This window comes from Carassius carassius, chromosome 41, assembly GCF_963082965.1.
Source record: "Carassius carassius chromosome 41, fCarCar2.1, whole genome shotgun sequence".
Lineage (NCBI taxonomy): Eukaryota > Metazoa > Chordata > Actinopteri > Cypriniformes > Cyprinidae > Carassius > Carassius carassius.
Window position 1 is genome coordinate 19414455 of NC_081795.1, and position 22004 is coordinate 19436458.

General features: G+C 37.9%; 1 protein-coding gene across 1 annotated transcript; it reads right to left on the bottom strand.

Annotated features, from left to right (window-relative positions):
- Positions 1-3047: 3047 nt before the first annotated feature.
- rab4b (RAB4B, member RAS oncogene family) lies at positions 3048-21557 on the bottom strand. Its single transcript, XM_059533450.1, has 8 exons — positions 21374-21557; positions 13029-13109; positions 11895-12009; positions 11742-11804; positions 5439-5593; positions 4995-5090; positions 4272-4449; positions 3048-3559 (listed from the first exon to the last, which is right to left on the bottom strand). Exons 1-7 carry the CDS (start codon positions 21387-21389, stop codon positions 4334-4336), a joined length of 642 nt encoding a protein of 213 aa, XP_059389433.1. The 5' UTR covers positions 21390-21557; the 3' UTR covers positions 3048-3559; positions 4272-4333.
- Between the last annotated feature and the right edge of the window lie 447 nt (positions 21558-22004).

The window sequence follows — 22004 nt, forward strand, 5'->3', positions numbered from 1 at the left end:
TCTCTCCACCTTCAATACCACGACTTAGGTGCCCTTGAGCAAGGCATCAAACCCCCAACTGCTCCCCGGGTGCCGCAGCATAAATGGCTGCCCACTGCTCCGGGTGTGTGCTCACAGTGTGTGTGTGTGTGTTCACTGCTCTGTGTGTGTGCATTTCGGATGGGTTAAATGCAGAGCACAAATTCTGAGTATGGGTCACCATACTTGGCTGAATGTCACTTCACTTTTTTTTTTCACTTTAACTCCATAATCACACATATTTCTATTGAAAAGGCTGGATTTCGCTCAATAAAATTTTGCCAAGAAATGATACTTGTTATCGCCCTTCTTAACACCATGTACCATTTTTTAATGGGACCATACAAGGCACAGCATCAAACTCAATAATATCGGTACCATAAGGAATATTCGAGAACAAGTCTAGTGTTCCTGTAGCTCAATTGGTAGAGCACTGCGCTATCAAGTTTGGGGATTCGATTCCCCGGGAACACATGATATGTAAAAAATGATAGCCTGAATGCACTGTAAGTCGCTTTGGATAAAAGCGTCTGCTAAATGCATAAATTTATTTTTTATTTTAGGTCAAAGACGTTGAGCTCAATGGGCTCAAACAACACTTGGCCCACAGAGTTACACTGTAAAGGTGCAGTCACAATCAGGAAGTCGAAAATGGGCCGATTTTTGCCAAATTTCATGGAACTAATTTGAACATGAGCAAAATGTGCTTGGGGAAACTTTTCGCCTTTTTCGGAAAAACTCAATCACACAAATTACTATTGAAATAAAGGTAATTTATTAAGGTAATTGGTCAGACTACACTTTTCATTCCATTGACTTCCATTAATGAAGATGTGGTCACATTAGCAAGTAGAAAGCACAGCTCATACAGAAAACACTTTTTAACCAAGAAGCTTTCGGCTTGTCAATGTGACAAATCCACATAAACAACTGGAATCAGTTGCGAAATCTGCCAGGAGAAATCTGGAGTAACTTTACATTTAAACTATTAATCACCGTGAATTTTCACGGCATTCAGAATTCAAGTTTGATTGTGACCTCTTAGCTGAATTATAAGAAAAAACTACTTTAAATCTGCACTGGAGCAAAATGGAATAGATTGCATATTTTTTCGTTGTATATTTTAAATTACGTTTTTGCAGATTGTGCACAGTGTGATACCATATTACGAATGATACAATATCAATAGAAATTTAGCTTGCTCCAAGTTTAGTGGCAACATCTTATATTGCAACATCTACTTACCCTGGAATATTCCTTTGAGTGTCAATTTTGTTGGATAAAAATAGTTTAAAGTACCCCCATTATTGATTTTTGAAAATGACCTTTCATCCAGTGTGTAAACACAGCTCTAAGCGAATGAAAACATCCTACAAAGTAAAAAATCAAAGTAAAACAAAAAACAAAAGAAAGAGTCTACTCTGAATCACTGAAAAGAGTCGTTTTAAAACGAATCCCAAGCCGCTTAATGTTGACGTCAACATGAAACATTAGCATATTTCCCGCTCCATTGTTGCGCAAGCAGACTTGGGAAAACATTCATTCTTTGCCACTAGGTGCTGCTTCTATTGGAGGGGAAAAAATAGCGGTAATGCTGTACACAAAGCAGCACTGCGCTCACAAACACTGCTTTATCAGGCATGATGCGGACCAATCACTGCAGATTAGCGTCATACAAAGGAGGGGTTTGGAAAAAATAATCATTGAGTGAATCGTTTGGGAGTCGTTGACCAAATAAAGGTAAAAATAAATGCATATTATAAGACAATGAAAGTGTTTTTTGACCTTACAAGCATCTCAACCTGTTGTTTGGTGACTCCCAAAACCAAAATATGAACCTTTCATAACCCATAATAGGGGCACTTTAAATAAGTTAGACACAACATTTTGTAAAAGTGATCACAGTAGAGCAAAAAAAAAGGGGGAAGGAAATGTAACAGTATAAGTGCATTTTAAGAGCTCAGAGGATTATGAGAGCATGAGGCAGCCTCTTGAATGATGCAGATCAATCATGTGGTTAGTCAATTAAGGATGTGCTTGAACTAGAAGAGATGTGGCGATGTAGTCTCAGTTGTTCTTTAGTAAGGAATGATCACTCCTCAAACTATATACTCTCATTTAATATAGTTAAATTATACATTTTACAATTCTATAGGTACAGTATATAAACAGTCAAAAAAAGTGCACTTGCAGAGGGAAAAACAAACACATCACATAGACAGTATTTAAAACACAGAACAAAACAGGTCTGTCTGTGGTGCATAATGATGATGTCACTGAGGAAGGGGGCACTGTGCCACTCATCACCTCTAGATCTCCCTGTCATGGGTAACCAGAGCAAACAATGAACAAATCAACCCACAGTATGTACGCCACAACACCACAGCTACAGTGTACCATGAATCATGTTGCAGTATGATGGGTCTGAGCTGGTTGCTGCACGGAAATATTCTTCCATATACAATATAACCTGTTGTGTACACTTTGTATGTGACTTCAACAATAAAATCAGGGCTGAATCTCAAAAAAAGAAAGAAAAAGAAATGTCTGGGGGCAGTTTCACCCCCAAAAATCATGAAATTTTGCTATCATAAACTGATTTTATGCATTGTGACATTTTTTTTATCCAAAATTAATGCATTTAAAATCCCATTAGCATTTCTATAATCTAAGAATAAAATATTTTAAAATCAGCACAATTTATTTTTGATATTTTTTGACATTATAGTAAATAAAGATTTGGGAGGAAATGTGCTTAATTGTCAAAGTCAAAATTTCCAAAATCTTAATTGCCCTAAAGTAACCTTTATTTTCTTTTGGAAACATGTTAAGTATAATTATTTTAAATTCAGGCTGAAATATGACTTTAACATAAGTTTTTGGGAGATTCACCCATTCAGACTCAACGTTTCAATTCAATCTATTATTTTTATCCATACATTTTTGGGGCATTTCGTGAAATACATTTTGAAACCACCAATCTCTAAACAAATGTGTTATTTTATATTTCTAGATAGATTTTCTGGAGGTCTGTGCAGAAAGACGGGTGAGGTTAAGTTAGACGATAACCTCTAACCCAAGCCAGACTGAGATGGCGGTAAACATCTGATATGCAGCAGATAGCGCCGACCGAATGTCAAGATCTGAACGGATGCGTCTTTCTCCCCTTCACCTCCTTTGTGCTTTCAGAAGCTCTTTAAATGCATGACCAATGCAACAAGGTAAATCTCTGAGTGTGTAAGGGGTTTTAATAGCTGTAATTTGGCTGTCTGGTCATATTTTTTTCAAAACATAATCAAGGGGCATTCAGTTTAATACCAACAAAGTTCTGATATGTCACAATGTATAAAATGATTTAGTTTAAGAGCTAAATGGTTGAATGGTTTTATCCCAGTCTAGTAAGTCTAGATTTACTTTAAAAGAAGGAACCGTATGTGTAAGAATCACAGGAGAAGTTAAAAACACGCACAGTCTCTCAGTTGGGACGTGATTCACCTCTACATCCCGTGCCTCTTCGGGAGAGACCCACAGACACCCGGAGCTGAAAGAAAAAGATAAAGAACATTTAAAAACGGTTTTATTCATTCCAACTAAATCTTAAGCTCCATCTGTGAGGAACAGATGATTACCATTTCACTTCAAATAGTAAACACATATTTTAAATCGTACCCTTTTTCACAATATTCCTGTTTTTACTGTAGTTATGATCAAATAAATGTAGCCTCGGTGAGCACAATATAATTATTTATAATAATCCTTTTAACTGTAAAGAGAATGAACTTGAACACATATAATGCTTAGATCTTGTTATTATACTTTGATAACGGTATGTATTTTTACACTTATCCTGGTGTAATGTATTGAGCCATAGACTTTCAAGTTACACTTGATTTTGATGGTCCCCTTTAGAAATGTTGACTATAAGTAATGCGCCTAACACTAATTAGGGTAGACCGTTAGGATAGACTTGAGTTAGCCGAATAAGTTATGTAGAGTCAGCAGAACGTCTAATGCAGGGGTGACCAAACTCGGTCCTGGAGGGCTGGTGCCCTGCAGAGTTTAGATCCAAGTTTGGGCACCCTTGATCAAACATCAGAATAAAGTGCACTATTTATTGAACATACTGTAACAGTTTTTTTATTTTATGTCTGAGAATGTTAGTTGTTCTTTGCTGTAATCCCAGAATGTTCCTTTTAGTCTTTGATAGAAAGTAACCCTGGTATAACCCAGTCATATGAAAGTGTTGAACTGACCCGAGGGGGGAGGTTGTGTGTGTATGGTCTGATGTCGGGCAGCGGTCAGGGTGTCCGGGCCCCTAACAGTTACACTGCTGCTTGACCTGTGCAGCAGAGCCCCGGGGCTGTCTGAGCTGCCGCAGGGACGCGTCGCCGTACTGGATCCCAGAACCCATCCGCTCCGGATCCAACTCACCTGCAGGAGCACACAGAGAACACACTGCTCAACTCTGTAAAGTCTACTGTATTATACTCAATAAACACATTTCTAAGGTTTTTAGACCGTGAATATCAAATACGATACATTAGGCTATTTGGGAACATTTCCTTAATCTCTCAATCATCATTGTATTGCAATGCCCCCCCCCCCCCAATAAAACCTACTTTAAACTAGATTTGATCATAAAACTAAGCATTTAAACATCATCTTACTAAGACAAGATGAAGAGTGACAATTGATATTAATATGTATTTTTTATTTATATAGTCTTTATTGATTTTGGCCATATATTCTTCTATATGAGCCATAAAAACCAAATGTATCAAATATGATACTCAACAAAAAATACAAGCAAGCATTTTTGTTTTCAAGGTTCAATAAACTATTACTATTACTCAGGCTTTACAGTGTTAAACTTTATTTGCTTCATTATGATGGCTGGGCTGAAGCTTTACAAAAGCATTTAGGCTACATTTGCTACATTTACACCGCAATGTCTTGGCAGTGCAGTTTTCACTTACCCGACTCAATCTTATTGAGGATGGTACGAGCACATTTGAGAAAGGCTTCCTCTACGTTCTCCCCGGTTAAAGCACTCGTCTCCAAAAACATCAGCTCTGAGAGGAGGACAGAGTCAGGCTTACACATCAAAATCAACCATCTGATGATGCTGCAAACGCTAAGTGTCAGTTACATGAGGGTGCTTTAGTGTGAAGAGCATCAGCAGCAGGAACCAACTTATGGTCTTTAGCCATGTCTACAGCACACCTGTGATCAACACAGAAGTGCTCGTAAATGAGCCGCTGATAAAAATCCTGCTGGTCTAACAACAGCTGTTTGGACACTTATGATTTATGAATACAAAAAAGATATCGCTAGATATATGACAAACAGGTGCCAGAAGCAAGAGAAAATTGATGTTGTGTCACACTATTAGGTAGAAACGGGTAGAGAGCAGCTCTAACCGTTCTCCTGGGCAAAGCGAGACGCCTCTAGGAAGGTGACCTCACGGTCCGCATCCAGATCCCTCTTATTCCCGCACAGGATGATGGCGATGTTGGGGCTGGCCAGTGTCCGTGCATCTGTCAGCCAGTTAGTCAGAGTATTGTAGGTCTCCCGACTAGAGGACAGACATAAAGACAAAGTCAAATTCATTTGGATAATGTGTTTTTTTTTTTGTTCTTTTTCACAAAACAAAGTTTCAAAGCAGCTTTATGGAAAATCATGATGTTAATGCTAAAAATTATCTTCATATCTTCATGCTTTATAGTTGCATTTAGCAGATAAGAACCATGCAATAATATAGTTCACATTTTGCAAAAAAAAAAAAATAATAATAAAATCAAGCAGCAGAGGTTTGCTACACAGTATATATTGTCCTATGCAATTATAATGTATGTATGCAGAAACATAATACAACTTTATAAAAACAGCTTTCCAATAATACATATTTTACGATAAAATAAAGTCACAATAATGCTGTATGCGAGTATAATCTGTGTGTACTGGTAAAGTTGTATATATAAATATTATAAAGCTATTGTATATCACGTTGCGTGAATGTATTGTGAATAATGTATCCAACTTTTAATATAATCGCTCTGCGAACACATTAGGTCACATTTTTGACACTCACAAATCAATCAGTTGAGATTTGATATATAACATGTACTGTTAACTAAGTGTACTATGTGTATCTGGTAAGATCAAAATATGCTTTTAGTAGTTGTATAATTCACTTTGCCAGAGATAATCCATCCACCTCAAAGATGTGCCTTATGCTGGCTACAATAAAAGGCCACTTTAACATGTTTTACTGTATTGGTTCGGGAGTTGGGGGGTCTGAAAGCCAGTCAGTATCTGGTGTGACCATTTGCCACAGTCAGTGCAACACATCTCCTTTACATCAGGTTGTTGATTGTGGCCTGTGAAATGTTGGTCCACTCCTCTTTAATGGCTGTGTGAAGTTGCTGGATGTTGGCAGGAACTGGAACACGCTGTTTTTATACGCCGATCCAGAGCATCCCAAACATGCTCAATGGGTGACATGTCCTATGCTGGCCATGCAAGAACTGGGATGTTTTCACTGAAAACCTGTATCTGTTTACCGATATTTAAGCATTTTTCCATAATCGGGTATCGGTTTTGTAATATCGGATTCGCCGATTTACGGCGCCACCTTGTGGCCGCTTTGAGATTTCCGCCACTGCAGCCCGGGCGTCTGAGGAGATCAGTCAACAACAACTCAGTGCACAGGTAAAGTATATGTTCTACTTGGTTTGCTTTAATCAACTTTATTTAACATAACAGACATGCACAAATGAGATCCGAGACATAAATTCCTGATATAGTTAATTTATGCAGCTTGTTTCTAAACAATTGAGATGAACTCATTGAGTCACAGTGTAATTCGTCATGTCCTGCCCCAATAAAGACGTAACTTTATATGAATTAAATAAAACAGACATGAATGAGTGCATGTTGAAAATAAAAGCGCTGAATTTAATTCTCTATCTGTTGTATTTGCTCACCATTAGTCTAGAAGAAAAAGTTCATTCATATTGCTTAGCAACTGACGGATGATCAGGAGGCTTAAGCACGGCCACTGAATGAAACTTTTGACAAGATTATCTTGTTTCAACACCCTAGATTATATTATCATTTACTACATAATTATTTCGCTAATACACATATAAATATACCGCTTTGTGGAAATTAATTATTTATTATCTCCACGCGCGATCGCAGTTGATTAAGTTATAGTCAAACAGCACTTTGTCAGTAGGCATTTCATGATCTAACGTTAGATTGAATCTAGATCATAAAATGCCAACTGACAAGTGCTGTTTAACTTTATATAGTCTCGGAAAAAAAAGCTTGTTCATATTGCTCAGCACCTGAATGGGTTGATGATCAGGAAGCCTCAAGCACGGCCACTGCATGAAATTTTTGACAAGATTATCTCGTTTAAACCCCCTAAATTATATAATCATTTGATTTACTACATAACCATTATTTAGTTAATACAAATCTAAATAAATGCAGCTCTGTGGAAATTATTTATTATCTCCACGCGCGATCGCGGTTGAGTAGCCCAATTTATAGTTTTGTGTAAATGCATAGATAAGTTACAGCACTTTGTCAAAGCATTTCATGATCTAGACCGACAAAACATAATAATTAATAACACTAGATGGAAAATGCAATGGTGTATGGTGGAAGACGCCTGATGTCCGCTCAAAAACACTGGACAGGATGACTACAGAAATGATAGCTACAGACAATCAGCCTTTCACCATGGTTCAAAATAAAGGCTTCCAGAGACTCATGGCAACTGGAGAACCAAGATATACTCTGAAGAGTGAGAAGTTCTATCGCACAGAGATGTTCCCCAGTATTCACAACAGTATTGTTGAGAAGGTTAAAGCACTGCTTAAGCCTGATAACGCAGGTTATAACTTGACTTTTACTACAGACTGCTGGTCCGGTACAACTGAATCCCTAATGAGCTTCACATGCCATTTCATTGATGATCAGTGGATTCGCAGACAAGTAATTCTAAACACAAAAGCAATGATGGGATCATAAACAGCGTTTAGCAGTGATCCAGCAGGATCTTGGGCTACCTGCACATGCCATCATTCAGGCTGTCCCGACCCGATGGAATTCCACCCTGCACATGCTGGTCAGGATGCAAGAGCAGAGAAGAGCTCTGAACATATATGCCAGTGAGCATAATGGGTTCACTAGCCTGAGTGCTGATCAGTGGAGTATTGTCAGCAATCTTATTGAGACACTTTCTCCAGTGGAGGAGGTCACTCTTGAGATGAGCCACTATGAGAGTTCAGCATCATGCATCATCCCATCTGTCAAAGTTCTGAAGATGTTGCTTAGCAGTCAAGGTCCCTCCTCTCATGGGATTAAAACAATGAGACAGGAGATGCTGTAGAGTCTCACCCCACGGTTTGCAAAAGTGGAGGAGGTGAAATGTGCAGTCCTTGCCTGTCTTCTGGATTCAAGGTACAAGGCACATGCCTTTTCATCTGACACCACACTGTTGGATGCAAAAGTTTGGCTTGAAGGAACACAGTCAGATGATTCCAGCACAGTTTCAAAAAGGCCCCGTACAGAAGAAACCCAGAAGAAACTGATTGATGAGATGTATGATACTCTGCTTGGTGCTACTAGTTCTGAAGTTGGTGGGTCTAGCCTTGAAAGAGAGCTTCAGCAGTACCTTTCAGAATCAGTGATTGATAGGAGGATGGGCAAGCCACTTGAATGGGGGAAACAAAATGAGAAAAGGTTCCCCATTCTTGCTCGTCTGTCAAGAAAGTTCCTTTGCCCCCCACCGTCTTCGGGTGCCCAGTGAACGAGTCTTCAGTGAAGTGGGAGCCATTTATGAAAACAAACGAAGCAGGCTTACAGGGCAGAATGCTGAAAGACTCTGTTTTCTACACTACAACCTAGTTGTACAACACTACTAAACACTATACTACTAAATAGCTATGCACTTCTAAAGGCGATTCTAAAAGTACAAACTGATGTAATATTATTAAGTGTCTAATAAACGCAGACTTGCTCATTGCATGATTCTGATATTCTTGTAAAGATTACAAGTTATTGGTATGATCACCCGTAGCGGCTGAAGTAAGGATAAAATAAAAAATTAAGTAAGTCTGTGTTGGCGCGGGTTTCGAACACCCGTTAGGGGCCGTTCACATATCACGCCTAAAAACGCGTGTAAAACGCTAGTCGTGCCACTTTCTCCTTTCCAAAGCGCTCGGGCAGTTGCACCCCTGGGATGTCTGTGGTTGTTAAGCAACCATGACGTGCTCTCTCCATGAAGACGCGGAAATTGCAGCAAAGAATAAATGGATTTGCAGCACTAAAAATCGCTTGCAGTAGCTCTGCTACTACATTTATTTCAAAATGGCAATCCATATACAGCTACGATCAGCTGTTCCCTCATCTTAGCTGAGCTTTCAACGTTGTTACGGGAAAGGATGAAACTGATTGTTTAGTTCTTGTCACATGACCCGCGGTGCGCTTGCGGCATTCTGAAAAGTTGAGATGTTTTTAACTCGATGCGTTCGGACGCGCCTGTCTTCGCGTGCGCGTCGCTTCCATTATGAGCGCGCATACCGCACACCTACATTGGAAATAACGAACTTGAGCGCACAAAAGACGCAATATGTGAACGGCCCCTTACAAGACAGCGCGCCGCGAGACAACAGTCACAGACCACCGAGCTACCCAGAATCAGCTCCAGATCTCTGGAAATCATGCTAAACCATAGCAGAATCCTGACTTCATTTTATGGTTTGTGATGCTAAAGAACAATTCATGACGTCTCAGACAACTGTAAATTTGTGGCTACTGTGGTTTAATTAGAAGCGCTATCGTAAACTCATATGTACCATAGTAAAATAATTTTCTTTGCCTCTTTATTTTTTTATATACTGTACAAACTTCAATCACATTGGTTGAAAATGAATAAAGGTTGAAATATTATAATAGAAGTTGTACTTATATTTTTTTGTAAAGTTATCCAAAGGATTTATTATAGCTAATCAAAAAAGAACATTAGATTAATTATTTATTGTAATAAAAATAATCGTTAGAGTAGTCGACTAATCGAAAAATAATCGTTAGATTAGTCGACAGAAAAAGTAATCATTAGTTGCAGCACTAGTGTACAGATCCTTGCAACATGGGGTCGTGCATTATCATGCTGCAACATGAGGTGATGGTTGTGGATGAATGGCCCAATGATGGCTCTCAGGATCTCATCACGGTATCTCTGTGCATTCAAACGGCCATCAATAAAATGCACCTGTGTTCGTTGTCCATAAGAAACACCTGCCCATACCATAACCAAACCGCCACCATGGGCCACTCGATCCACAACATTGACATCAGCAAATCTCTCACCCACACGATGCCATACAAGCTGTCTGCCATCTGACCTCTACAGTTTGATGTACTGCCAAATTCTCTGAAAAGCCTTTGGAGATGGTTTACGTAGAGAAATGAAACGATGAACGGGCAACAGCTCTGGTGGACATTCCTGCAGTCAGCATGTCAACTGCATGCTCCCTCAAAACTTGGGACATCTGTGGCATTGTGCTGTGTGATAAAACTGCACATTTTAGAGTGGCCTTTTATTGTGGCCAGCCTAAGGCACGCCTGTGCAATAATCATGCTGTCTAATCAGCATCTTGATATGCCACACATGTGAGATGGATGGATTATCTCGGCAAAGGAGAAGTGCTCACTAACACAGATTTAGACAGATTTGAGAACAATATTTGAGAAAAAAAAAAAAAAAAAGGCACATATCTCTTGATGGAGCTTGAAACTCTGAAGCACTCAGTCAGAGTTTGGTGAGTGAAAATATTTCTGAGCTAAACTTATAATTAGTCTCCAACTCACACACTGGCAAGTAAAATCTTGGAATTTATAACCCACTGGCTAATATTAGGGATCATTTAGTCACCCAGAGTAAAGATTCAGTCGCATATGCAAGTGATTTACTCACAATGTAGAGGGTTACCCTACACAGATAAACTGTACAGAGTGATACCAGGAAATTAACCTTTTTTATGTTATATCTTGACTTTGAGAGAATGGCCAAGTGTAATTTTCTGAGTCAATATATTTACCCTGATTTCCACCATTTATTATCAGTCCCAGAGAAACTGCCTTTGTGAGTGAATAACAGCGAACACTTAACATACTTCACTGTTACTACAGCTTCTCAGAAGCCAATGTCTGTGACGACCTCCGAGTGCTACAATACATGACTCAAGATGCCGTCCTTCGCGTTTCCTTACTGTGTGTGCGCTGTGGTCTCCAGAGTTACCATCAGCCTGTGGCCACAGCAACAGACGAAAAGGAGCGTGGTAAATGTGTTTTAGTGTAAAGCAGTGAAAACGGTCTGCAGCAGTTCAGTGCTGAAAGACGATCCTCATCGAACACACACAATCCATCACTCTGTTCAGGTTTCTCTCTCACTGTCTCACACCCCGTCTAATGGACCGAGGGCTGCCGCTCGCCAGAAGATGACATTTTATTACAGCGCTGTCAGTCTTTATTACTCCAGTGTCTTCGTCTCTATTACCAAGACAGCTGCATGCCAACCTGCAGCTCATTCAATTCAACGCCACACTCATTCTCTCTATGTGCCTCTGTTTTAGTTCATTTCCTGCAGCTTAATGAATCATTTTTTTCATTCCACTTCAAACTTTATCTTTTAACTGTGGCCTTACCTTGTGATGTCATACACGAGAAGAGCCCCTGCTGCTCCACGATAGTAACTGCGGGTCACCGACCTGTAAGACACAAGCGGAGAATGACCTCAACCAATCAGAGTCAGCACAGAACAGCGAGGATGTCCTGACGAGCCAATCACAGAGAGGTACCTAAAGCGCTCCTGCCCAGCCGTGTCCCAGATCTGCAGTTTGACCGTTTTGCCGGCAACATTGACAACCCTGGAGCCAAACTCAACGCCGATGGTGTGGTTGGAGTCCTGTTTGACTGTGACAGACAATGGCTGGTTAGAAGAGCTGACAAACTGTTAGAAGAGGCCATTTCATTAAAGTTTGATGCCATATGTGTTGTTTTTCTATTATTTAAAAATAAAATTATAAATTAGAATGTATTTTTCTATTTTGAGTAACATTTTATAATGTGATTTTCTCTTTATGATCAATTTTTGTTCATTTAAAGATTATGGTTTTGATTTAATTTATTTGTATTTGTATTTCAGCTTTAGTTAAAGTTCAGTTTTATACTGAAACAAAAAGGTAACAATCACAATTAATTGGTTTTATTCAAATCAAAAAACATCATCATCACTAAATCAACCTAAATACATTAAATATATATTTTTTCTTAAAGTAAATTAGTTAGTTTTAGTAGTTAACCCCTTAACTGTCACTCACGTTTTTGAACATATACTTTATAGTGCACGATTGAAACTTACATTTTTAAAATTCATGAATGAAAACATTTTGTAACATGACCTTGGTGTACCATTTACATGGTAATGCAATGTCTGATTTTAAAATAGGTTTCAAAGGATGAATTTTGAGATTTTATGTTTTGAAGTGATATAATTTTTTGATGATTTCTAAAAATGTGACAGACAAAAAAAAGAGACAACGAAAAATTCTTTTTTTAAACGAAGGTCAAAACTCCTGTTATAATATAGATTTTTGAGGGTGCACTCCTGTCATAAATTAATCTTTTACTTTTCCTACATAATTTTTTACAAAAAACATTGATAAAATATATATTTGGGAGTCGATATATAGTTTGTCAAGATTAGATTTAATTGTAATATAGTGAAGTAAATGTAGGCGTCCCGTATACTGGACAGGGTGACAGTTAAAGTTAACTTAAACGTTCAGTTTCTCTTTTCTCTTTTTTTTCCCCATGCAATTCTTTAAAAACATTATTAAAATATACATCAGTTTATTAAAGTTTTCATATTTATATTTTATTTTGTAACTTTTTCAATAATAAAGAAAATAAATAAAAGAAAATGGGCTTACACTTGTTCTCTATGAACTGATGAAGGAGGCATGATTTCCCAGTCCCAGCGCTGCCAATCACCAGGAACTTAAACAGGAAATCTAAAACCAAGAGGGAGAGAAAAAAGAAAGAGAATCAATATCGCTGTTGCACTGCACAGAGAACATGTTTAACAGCTGCTTGGTTGTTGCTCAGAGCACTTGGCCACCTAATTACACTTAAAGGTCCCGTTCTTCGTGATCCCATGTTTTAAACTTTAGTTAGTGTGTAATGTTGTTGTTAGAGTATAAATAATATCTGTAAAATTCTAAAGCTCAAAGTTTCAATGTCAAGCGAGATATTTTATTTAACAGAATTCCCCTACAAAAAATGACACGTGTGGACTACATCCCTCTAGTTCCTGCAGTAATGACGTCACTAAAACAGTTTTTTGACTAACCTCCGCCCACATAAATTCACAAACAGGGGGCGTGGTCTTGTTGTGCTCTGACAGAGAAGAGGAAGAGCTGCATTTGTGTTTGTCGCCATGTCGTTGAAACGCTGTTATTTTCATCTCGGAGTCCAATCATCTTTGTTTGGGCTTCCCAGGGACACTGTACTTAGAGATCAATGGTTACAATTTATCTTTAACTCGGTTCCCGGAAATTATAATCCACATGTAAAACTATGAGCAGCACATTTTGCTGAGGACAGCTTCCTCAATCTCAACCAGTTTAATGCCGGATTCCCACAAAGATTATTCTTGAAAGATGGAGCAGTTCCCTCTTTGTCTGGAGAAGGCGTTGTTTATGGACCACAACCGGTAAGTGTATTTTATTATTTAAGTTGGTGCGTTTAACAGTTTCTGTAACTTATTACTCAAAGAGCAACGCTGTTTAGCTCTGTTAACTAGATGTTAGGGCTGTGCAAAAAAACGAATGCGATTTTCATGCGCATCTCATCAGTAAAAACGCTCCTGTGATTATAAGTACATCTCCAGCACAGGCTCCTGCCCACTTGCTTCTCAAAACTAGCCCAATCGCGTTTCCAGGAGGGCAGCGTGCGCTCAGCTACTGTCGAATCACAACACAGTAACCACTGGCACAATCAGAACTCATTACGTATTTCTGAAGGAGGGACTTTATAGAACAAGGAAGTCATCAGCCTGTTTTTATGACAGTGAAAACAGCGGTATACAGATAGGTGAATTGTGTGAAAAATACTGTGTCTTTTTACACGCGAAACATCAACATGTTATATTGCACAGTAAACTGTAAACACAATCAAAGCTTCAAAAAAAAAAACACGAAAAACGTGACCTTTAAATTCCATCTATATGACAGATCTGCGTTCTTATGAGCGTCAGATTGAAGAGTGATTTCTTTGAACAATTAAACCCATCTGAAATTGAAAACTAAAATGCAATGTTCTTCTAAGAAGAGTTGCCAAGTAACCGACTAAACATGCATGATTATGTTACCCTTGGGAGATATCATCAGGAAACATGGTGTTAGCTTTCACTGTTATGCTGATGATACTCAGCTCTATATTTCTTCGCGGCCCGGTGAAACACACCAATTTGAAAAACTAATGGATTGCATAGTCGATATAAAAAACTGGATGACGAGTAATTTCTTACTGCTAAATTCTGAAAAAAACAGAGGTGTTAATTATAGGACCTAAAAACTCTGCTTGTAATAACCTAGAACACTGTCTAAGACTTGATGGTTGCTCTGTCAATTCTTCGTCATCAGTTTGGAACCTAGGTGTGCTATTTGATCGCAATCTTTCCTTAGAAAGCCACGTTTCTAACATTTGTAAAACTGCATTTTTCCATCTCAAAAATATATCTAAATTACGGCCTATGCTCTCAATGTCAAATGCAGAAATGTTAATCCATGCATTTATGACCTCAAGGTTAGATTATTGTAATGCTTTATTGGGTGGTTGTTCTGCACGCTTAGTAAACAAACTACAGCTAGTCCAGAATGCAGCAGCAAGAGTTCTTACTAGAACCAGGAAGTATGACCATATTAGCCCGGTCCTGTCAACACTGCACTGGCTCCCTATCAAGCATCGTATAGATTTTAAAATATTGCTTATTACTCATAAAGCCCTGAATGGTTTAGCACCTCAGTATTTGAATGAGCTCCTTTTACATTATAATCCTCTACGTCCGCTACGTTCTCAAAACTCAGGCAATTTGATAATACCTAGAATATCAAATCAACTGCAGGCGGCAGATCCTTTTCCTATTTGGCTCTGGAATAACCTACCTAACATTGTTCGGGAAGCAGATACACTCTTGCAGTTTAAATCTAGATTAAAGACCCATCTCTTTAACCTGGCATACACATAACATACTAAAATACTTTTAATATCCAAATCCGTTAAAGGATTTTTAGGCTGCATTAATTAGGTAAACCGGAACCGGGAACACTGCACATAACACCCTATGTACTTGCTACATCATTAGAAGAATGGCATCTACGCTAATATTAGTCTGTTTCTCTCTTGTTCCGAGGTCACCGTAGCCACCAGATCCAGTCTGTATCCAGATCAGAGGGTCACTGCAGTCACCCGGATCCAGTATGTATCCAGACCAGATGCTGGATCAGCACCTAGAAAGGACCTCTACATCCCTGAAAGACAGCGGAGACCAGGACAACTAGAGCCCCAGATACAGATCTCCTGTAAAGACCTTGTCTCAGAGGACCACCAGGACAAGACCACAGGAAACAGATGATTCTTCTGCACAATCTGACTTTGCTGCAGCCTGGAATTGAACTACTGGTTTCGTCTGGTCAGAGGAGAACTGGCCCCCCAACTGAGCCTGGTTTCTCCCAAGGTTTTTTTCTCCATTCTGTCACCGATGGAGTTTCGGTTCCTTGCCGCTGTCGCCTCTGGCTTGCTTAGTTGGGGTAACTTCATCTACAGCGATATCATTGACTTGATTGCAAATAAATGCACAGACACTATTTAACTGAACAGAGATGACATAACTGAATCCAATGATGAACTGCCTTTAACTATCATTTTGCATTATTGACACTGTTTTCCTAATGAATGTTGTTCAGTTGCTTTGACGCAATGTATTTAGTTTAAAGCGCTATATAAATAAAGGTGACTTTGACTTTGATTGAAACTGCAGATTGCTCATATTTTCTATTGTGTGGTAGGCCTGATTCTGCCAAAGATGAATCCAGCAGGAATATCAGAAGTTTCTGGAAAAGACTGCATTTATTTGATCAAAAACACAGTCAAAACATTAATAAAATGGTAATGTAAGTTAAATAACCACTAAACTACTGGTTGACCACTTCTCCTCGGCACTAATGCTCCATATCTAATCTCATCATCACTTTCAACATTATGTTATAGAGTTTTATAAGCCATTAATCAATGCAATACCATGTCAATAAAATAGTAAATGCATGTGAAATGCATCCTTACTAAAGGCACAATGACATGAAGCAGGATGTCATAGCTCAGAAGCCGCAGCTTGAGACAAGAGCATCCCAAAAGCTCTTTGTGTTGGAAGAGGACAGAGTAAGAACATTTGCATGTGTGGGTATGACATGCACTCAGCCATAACGGCTGGAACAGAGGAGGGTTTCAAGTAGGGTTTAAATGCAGAAAACATGTCGGCAGTGTGGAAACATTTTAAAGTGTCTGTGAAAGATGCAAAAATGGCTGTTTGCAGACACTGTTCTGCTAAAATGTTCATCTGCAAAAACGCAAAGCACAACAAGTTTAATCAAGACACAGAGAGAACGAAAAAGATATTGTGACGGCAGCAGCAGCGAAAGGGAGATTTCCTGTTCCCAGTCCCAGCACACCCACTCCATCTGTGATCCAGAAGTCACAAACCACATTCAACATCAAATACAATGAAATAATCTTTAGAGTAGTTTTATGAACAAATGTGGAAACAGCTGTCATCGGGGGCTGCTGCAACACCCTCAGCACCTTGAAATGGGCTTTTGTCTAGGACACTTATTTTGTGGGTTTATCCACTTTTTTGCACTCTTTTCAATGCCCTTTTTTTTTTAGAAGTTGTACAGAGTATGTTACATTCTCTCCGCAGTCAGCTAATGACTAATTTTCATTTAATTATTTTATGTTACATTGTTGGCGTTTTAGCTTGTGGAATGTTTAAAAAATACTCAATGTTAAATGTTTAAATTGTAGTTTTTAATTTTGTATTTTTTTTAAAGCAAGACAAAATAGTAAAAAGCACCCTTTGACTATTTAATTTATGCAATGGTAGAAAAAACACTGAAAGAGAGAGAAAACAAATGGTTTAAAGTTTAGTTTAGAGACGACTAGGTTTTAGGACAGATCTATTATAAATACTCAGTCATAATGGAAGAAGGTAAAAACGGTAGGGAGCTTCAATGGATAAATGACTTCTGCAATCACTCCAACATGACATTTAGGGATAATAAATCATATTAAATGAAGTGGTCCAGACTCAGACAGTCAGCTAATGGGTGCTATTTCTGGTGTGAGTGTGTGGACAACATGACCTCGAGCATCTTCAGGCAAAAGCAGTTGGTGGCTAAATGTTTACAGCCAGTCTGTACAGATACTAGCACCTTAAACATCAGTTTTTGTACACAATTTAATGTTTCAGATTTAATTACTTGTATATGACATGTGCAAGATGCATCAGTTCCCTATAATGATGATAACTTTAAAGGGAAGTAGAAGGGTGTTGAAAAGTGTTGCAAAATATTAAAAAGGACTGAATTTCAGGCCTAAGTTTACTAATGTAACTGCTGGTTTAGATGCACAACACCACGAGTAACACAGTCAGGCCAAAGTACTTCCAAACAATAGTAATGTCCGTACTCAGCAGAAATATCAGTCAAAAGATCATGTGATAAAAAAACGACTTTTCAATTTCACTTCCTATAACAGTCCATGTTGAAATAATGAAATATCATATCCACCATAGGACTGCAACAATTAGTCTATAAAACTAAATAAAACTGGAATTGAGATATGGATTATAGTGAGATTATCAAAGCAAAGGGTGTGATGTAAATAAATTTATGCACTGCGTGTTTAAGGGTAAAGCACGGCACTGTGCTATTAATGTTAGCAATGTCTACTGCTTTAATATGAATTTGTCATAGCAACATGCGCTAACCTGCTTCCCATATTTGTAGGAGTTTTTGTTTTGATTTAGTCATTTTAGATTTTTTTTTTTGTAATTAACAACAATTAAACATGCAAATTAGTGAGTTTAATACTACTTTTTGGTAGGACTGTGAAATTAATAGCGAATAATCGCTTCCAAAACAAAAGTTTGTGTTTATATAATTTACGTGTGCATATACCACATATATTTTTAAAATCTATACATGTACGCAAGTGTTTTTATAGTAATGTATGAATATACACAGTACACACATATATTATGTAAACATACTTTTGTTTAGGAAGCGATTAATCGCGATTAATCGATTTTACAGGCCCACTTTTTGGCATGTTTATTGTTGTGTAACACAAACCATGCCAGATGCTATCTAAAAAAATTATATGCAGTATTTAGGGGGGGGGGGGAGCAATATTCAATAAAGTATAAAAGATGATTTCAGTGTCATCTGTTTTAGTGGGACAGATGAATCATACTGTATGTCACTCATGACAAATGCTACGATGAAGTCATGTTAAGACGACGATCAGCATTCTCGTAGGGATCGCAGTGTGCTGTGTCCTGAACGAGGGATGGATTGTCGTTTAGTGTGTCCCTGGAGATTGGCCTAGGATATCAATACAGCATAAAAGAGCAATTACAGTGCCAGGGCAAGATGGTCGATCTTTCTATATTGGCATGGAAAGGTGATTTGTTGGCCAAGTGCAATGAGACCGACTCAGTTTCTCGGGGGATTGATGGGGGTTGGAGGAGAGAAAGGAGAGATGAGAGTGAGGGGCGGGATTCTGCAACATGAAACTACTATCCACATTAACTACATGAATATTTTAACAGCACAAATACATCAGTATCAATGCCATTTAAAACTCAAACTTTAGGGCTCTGAAAAGACAACATCAAACCACTTTCAAAACCCATTTGCCTTTAGTATAATGAGAGTGAGACTATTTAATGAAAACAAATGAATGGCGGCCCTTTTTTTTACCCATCAGTAATTGGTTGGATGAAGAAAAGTGCTGTTCTGTGACAGGCTTGGTGACGTCAACCTAAAAGCAAAGCTTTAGAGACTGAACATATTACCCCGTGATTATGAAGACAAACATTTATCTTCTTTTGAAGAACACCCAATGAATTATTAAATTGACTAAAATCACTAATAATAAAAATAAAAAACACTTGAGCCCATCAACTAACAATCTAACCGTATTGCCAAAAAATACTGAGACATTTCTCAAGATATCTTATTTTATTTGCCACAGAATAATAATAATAATAATAATAATAATTAAAACATTAAAACTTTAGGGGTGCAATGAAAATTTATATTACGTTTTTCCTGTTTTTATAGGGATAGAAGTAGATTCATAAGCAAAATAATAATAAGTAAATGATAATCAAAAATGTATTAAATACATTTATTACAAAAAGTTTCCATCCCCAAATGTGAGACTTCTTAAAGTAAAATATATTAAGTATATTAGGAATGTAAATAGTCAAATTTGATTATCTGTTGACTCTTTTATTCTGATTGCATAATATACTGCACTGCAAAACATTCATAAAATCTTTCATATCAGTGATAAATTGTAGTAGTGGAATTACACTAACATCTGAGAAGAACAATGCAGTACCTCTTCCTGTGAACATTTCCTTTTCAAATGATCGGAGCTCACCACAGCGAGGACGAGTGGTGCTTGTGAAGAAGTGATTTTCTCTCAGTGTGTAAAACTGAAACCGAGCTAGACACGGTTCACGCAGAGAGCAGTGATGCGTGATGTTGATGACGGAGGTCACATGTTTAAAGTCAAACTATCCATAAACCACAGGTGTCCAGTTTCTATTAAAGTTGCCGTAAGTTATGTTAGCAAACTTTCACCAGAATCATCCTCCCAACGACACACTCTTTAAAAACCCATCCATCCGACCTCCGAACAAAACAACTTATTCATGAACAAACTGAATCGTCGTCATCTGTAACAAAGTGCTTTAGAGATTTATGACAAAACATATTTGAATATATATGACTTGTTTCAGTCAACTCAGTACTTTAAATGAATCCATTTAGTGAATAAGTAAGTAATTTTACCTAATATTGCAGAAAAAGTCGACAGACTATGGAAGTATTTTTCCGGCCACTGAATATATATTATATAAAAAGGTAATTGCGACTTTTTGCTAAAAAGAAATAATTAGCGAAGTTCACATCTCCCAAATCTGATTTGGTTTTTTTTTTGTTTTTTTGATTTTGGTGTACAAACTTGCAACTTTGAGAAAAAAAGTCTTAGAAGAATTATGAGTTTATACCGTTCTGACTTGATTTCTCGGAGATGCGTTTTAGATCTTTTAGATTTAGAAAGTTGTTGAGTTTAAATCTCACAATTCTGAGAAAAGAAATCAGAATTGTGAGATTTCAACTCAACAACTTTCTTGAAAATTGTGAGATTTCAACTCAACAACTTTCTTGAAAATTGCAAGTTTATATCTCTTCTGGGTTTATAACTTGCAGTTGTTATGAAGTCAGAATCAAAAGACACCGTATATACTCGCAATTCTGAAAAAAAAAGTTAGAATTCACCTTAAATTGAGAAACAGGTAGAGAACGTTTTTGATTGGCTAAAACAGAGCAGACCACGCCCCTCACCTTTACTGTTAACCGTTTACAGAGACTAGAACTGTCAAACACACGTGAGATTCCTCGGGACACCTACCTGTCGGGTAGTAGGACACTATTTGTGTATGCTACAAGAACCCCCCCCCCCCCCCAAAACCCGCACAGCAGTTCTAAGTTAGACAGGAAATGAGTTTTACAGCGTGCACATATTGGTTTATGGAATTATTATCAATTATCAAATCAGTTTATCAGCTCGTGTCTAGTAAACACATACATATTTACGTACACTTTATTATTTTACATTGTAATGTTATATTATTTTAGAGATCATCATCATCATCATCATCATCACCACCTGTGCAAAAACCTCGAGCGGGCATCTGATCTGACAGGCCCATCTGAGAGTGTTGAAATTAACCAACTAAATACATATTTAAACACAGCCTAATCAGGCAAGAATTACAGTAGTGGCTCTAAGGGTATATTGTTTCAATATTGTGTACTAATGGCTATTCGTGTAAAAAATAAAGGTTTGGAGTCTGAAATCGTCTGCCTGATGATGCTGTTGATACGGCACGCGCCAGCACTCAACACAAATGAGCTGTCTTTACCGTACGTCTCTGACATGACGGTTCCACCGATGAAACCAATCAACCGGCCAGACGATACTCTTTATTCCCTTCTTCAGATAAACGCTTTACTCTGATTTCGCTTCTGTGTGCAGTGCTGGTAGCCAACAGGCTAAATGCTGCTAATGCCTCTCACAGTTTCCTGTTTTACAACGTAAACCTGCGCGTGCACAACGAACACCGAACTGATGTCATGACGCAAATCTGCCACATGGGTTAATTTTACGAAACCGGTCACGATTCAAAGGATCAAAGTAAAGAAATAAAAAATTGTTTTAGAAATGAGAAATTGACAATCATTTTCAGGTGAGCAAGCACGATTATTTTATAATGAAAACCAATTTTTACTAATAGAAATCGAATAAACTAATAATCAAAACTAATAGATGAAAATATATTACGCGTAAACTCTGGACATAAATAGGCTTCATTTTTATATGAACAATATTTTTATATTTTTATGTTTCACACACACGCGCGCGCGCGCGTGTACTTCACCTAAAGATGTTAAACATAAACAATGTTTTTGAAAACAGTCAATGTCTTTTAAAGATACATTAGCATATATAAAATATCTTATATTCGTTACACAACTTATTTAGACATATTCTTG

What these genes read in the sequence shown, in the direction of transcription:
- rab4b (XM_059533450.1), bottom strand. An exon ending in CTCGTGTATGACATCACAAG is followed by an intron (nt 5,594 to 11,741) that starts GTAAGGCCACAG and finishes TCTGTCCTCTAG; the next exon opens with TCGGGAGACCTACAATACTC. An exon ending in CCTCAATAAGATTGAGTCGG is followed by an intron (nt 4,450 to 4,994) that starts GTAAGTGAAAAC and finishes GTGCTCCTGCAG; the next exon opens with GTGAGTTGGATCCGGAGCGG.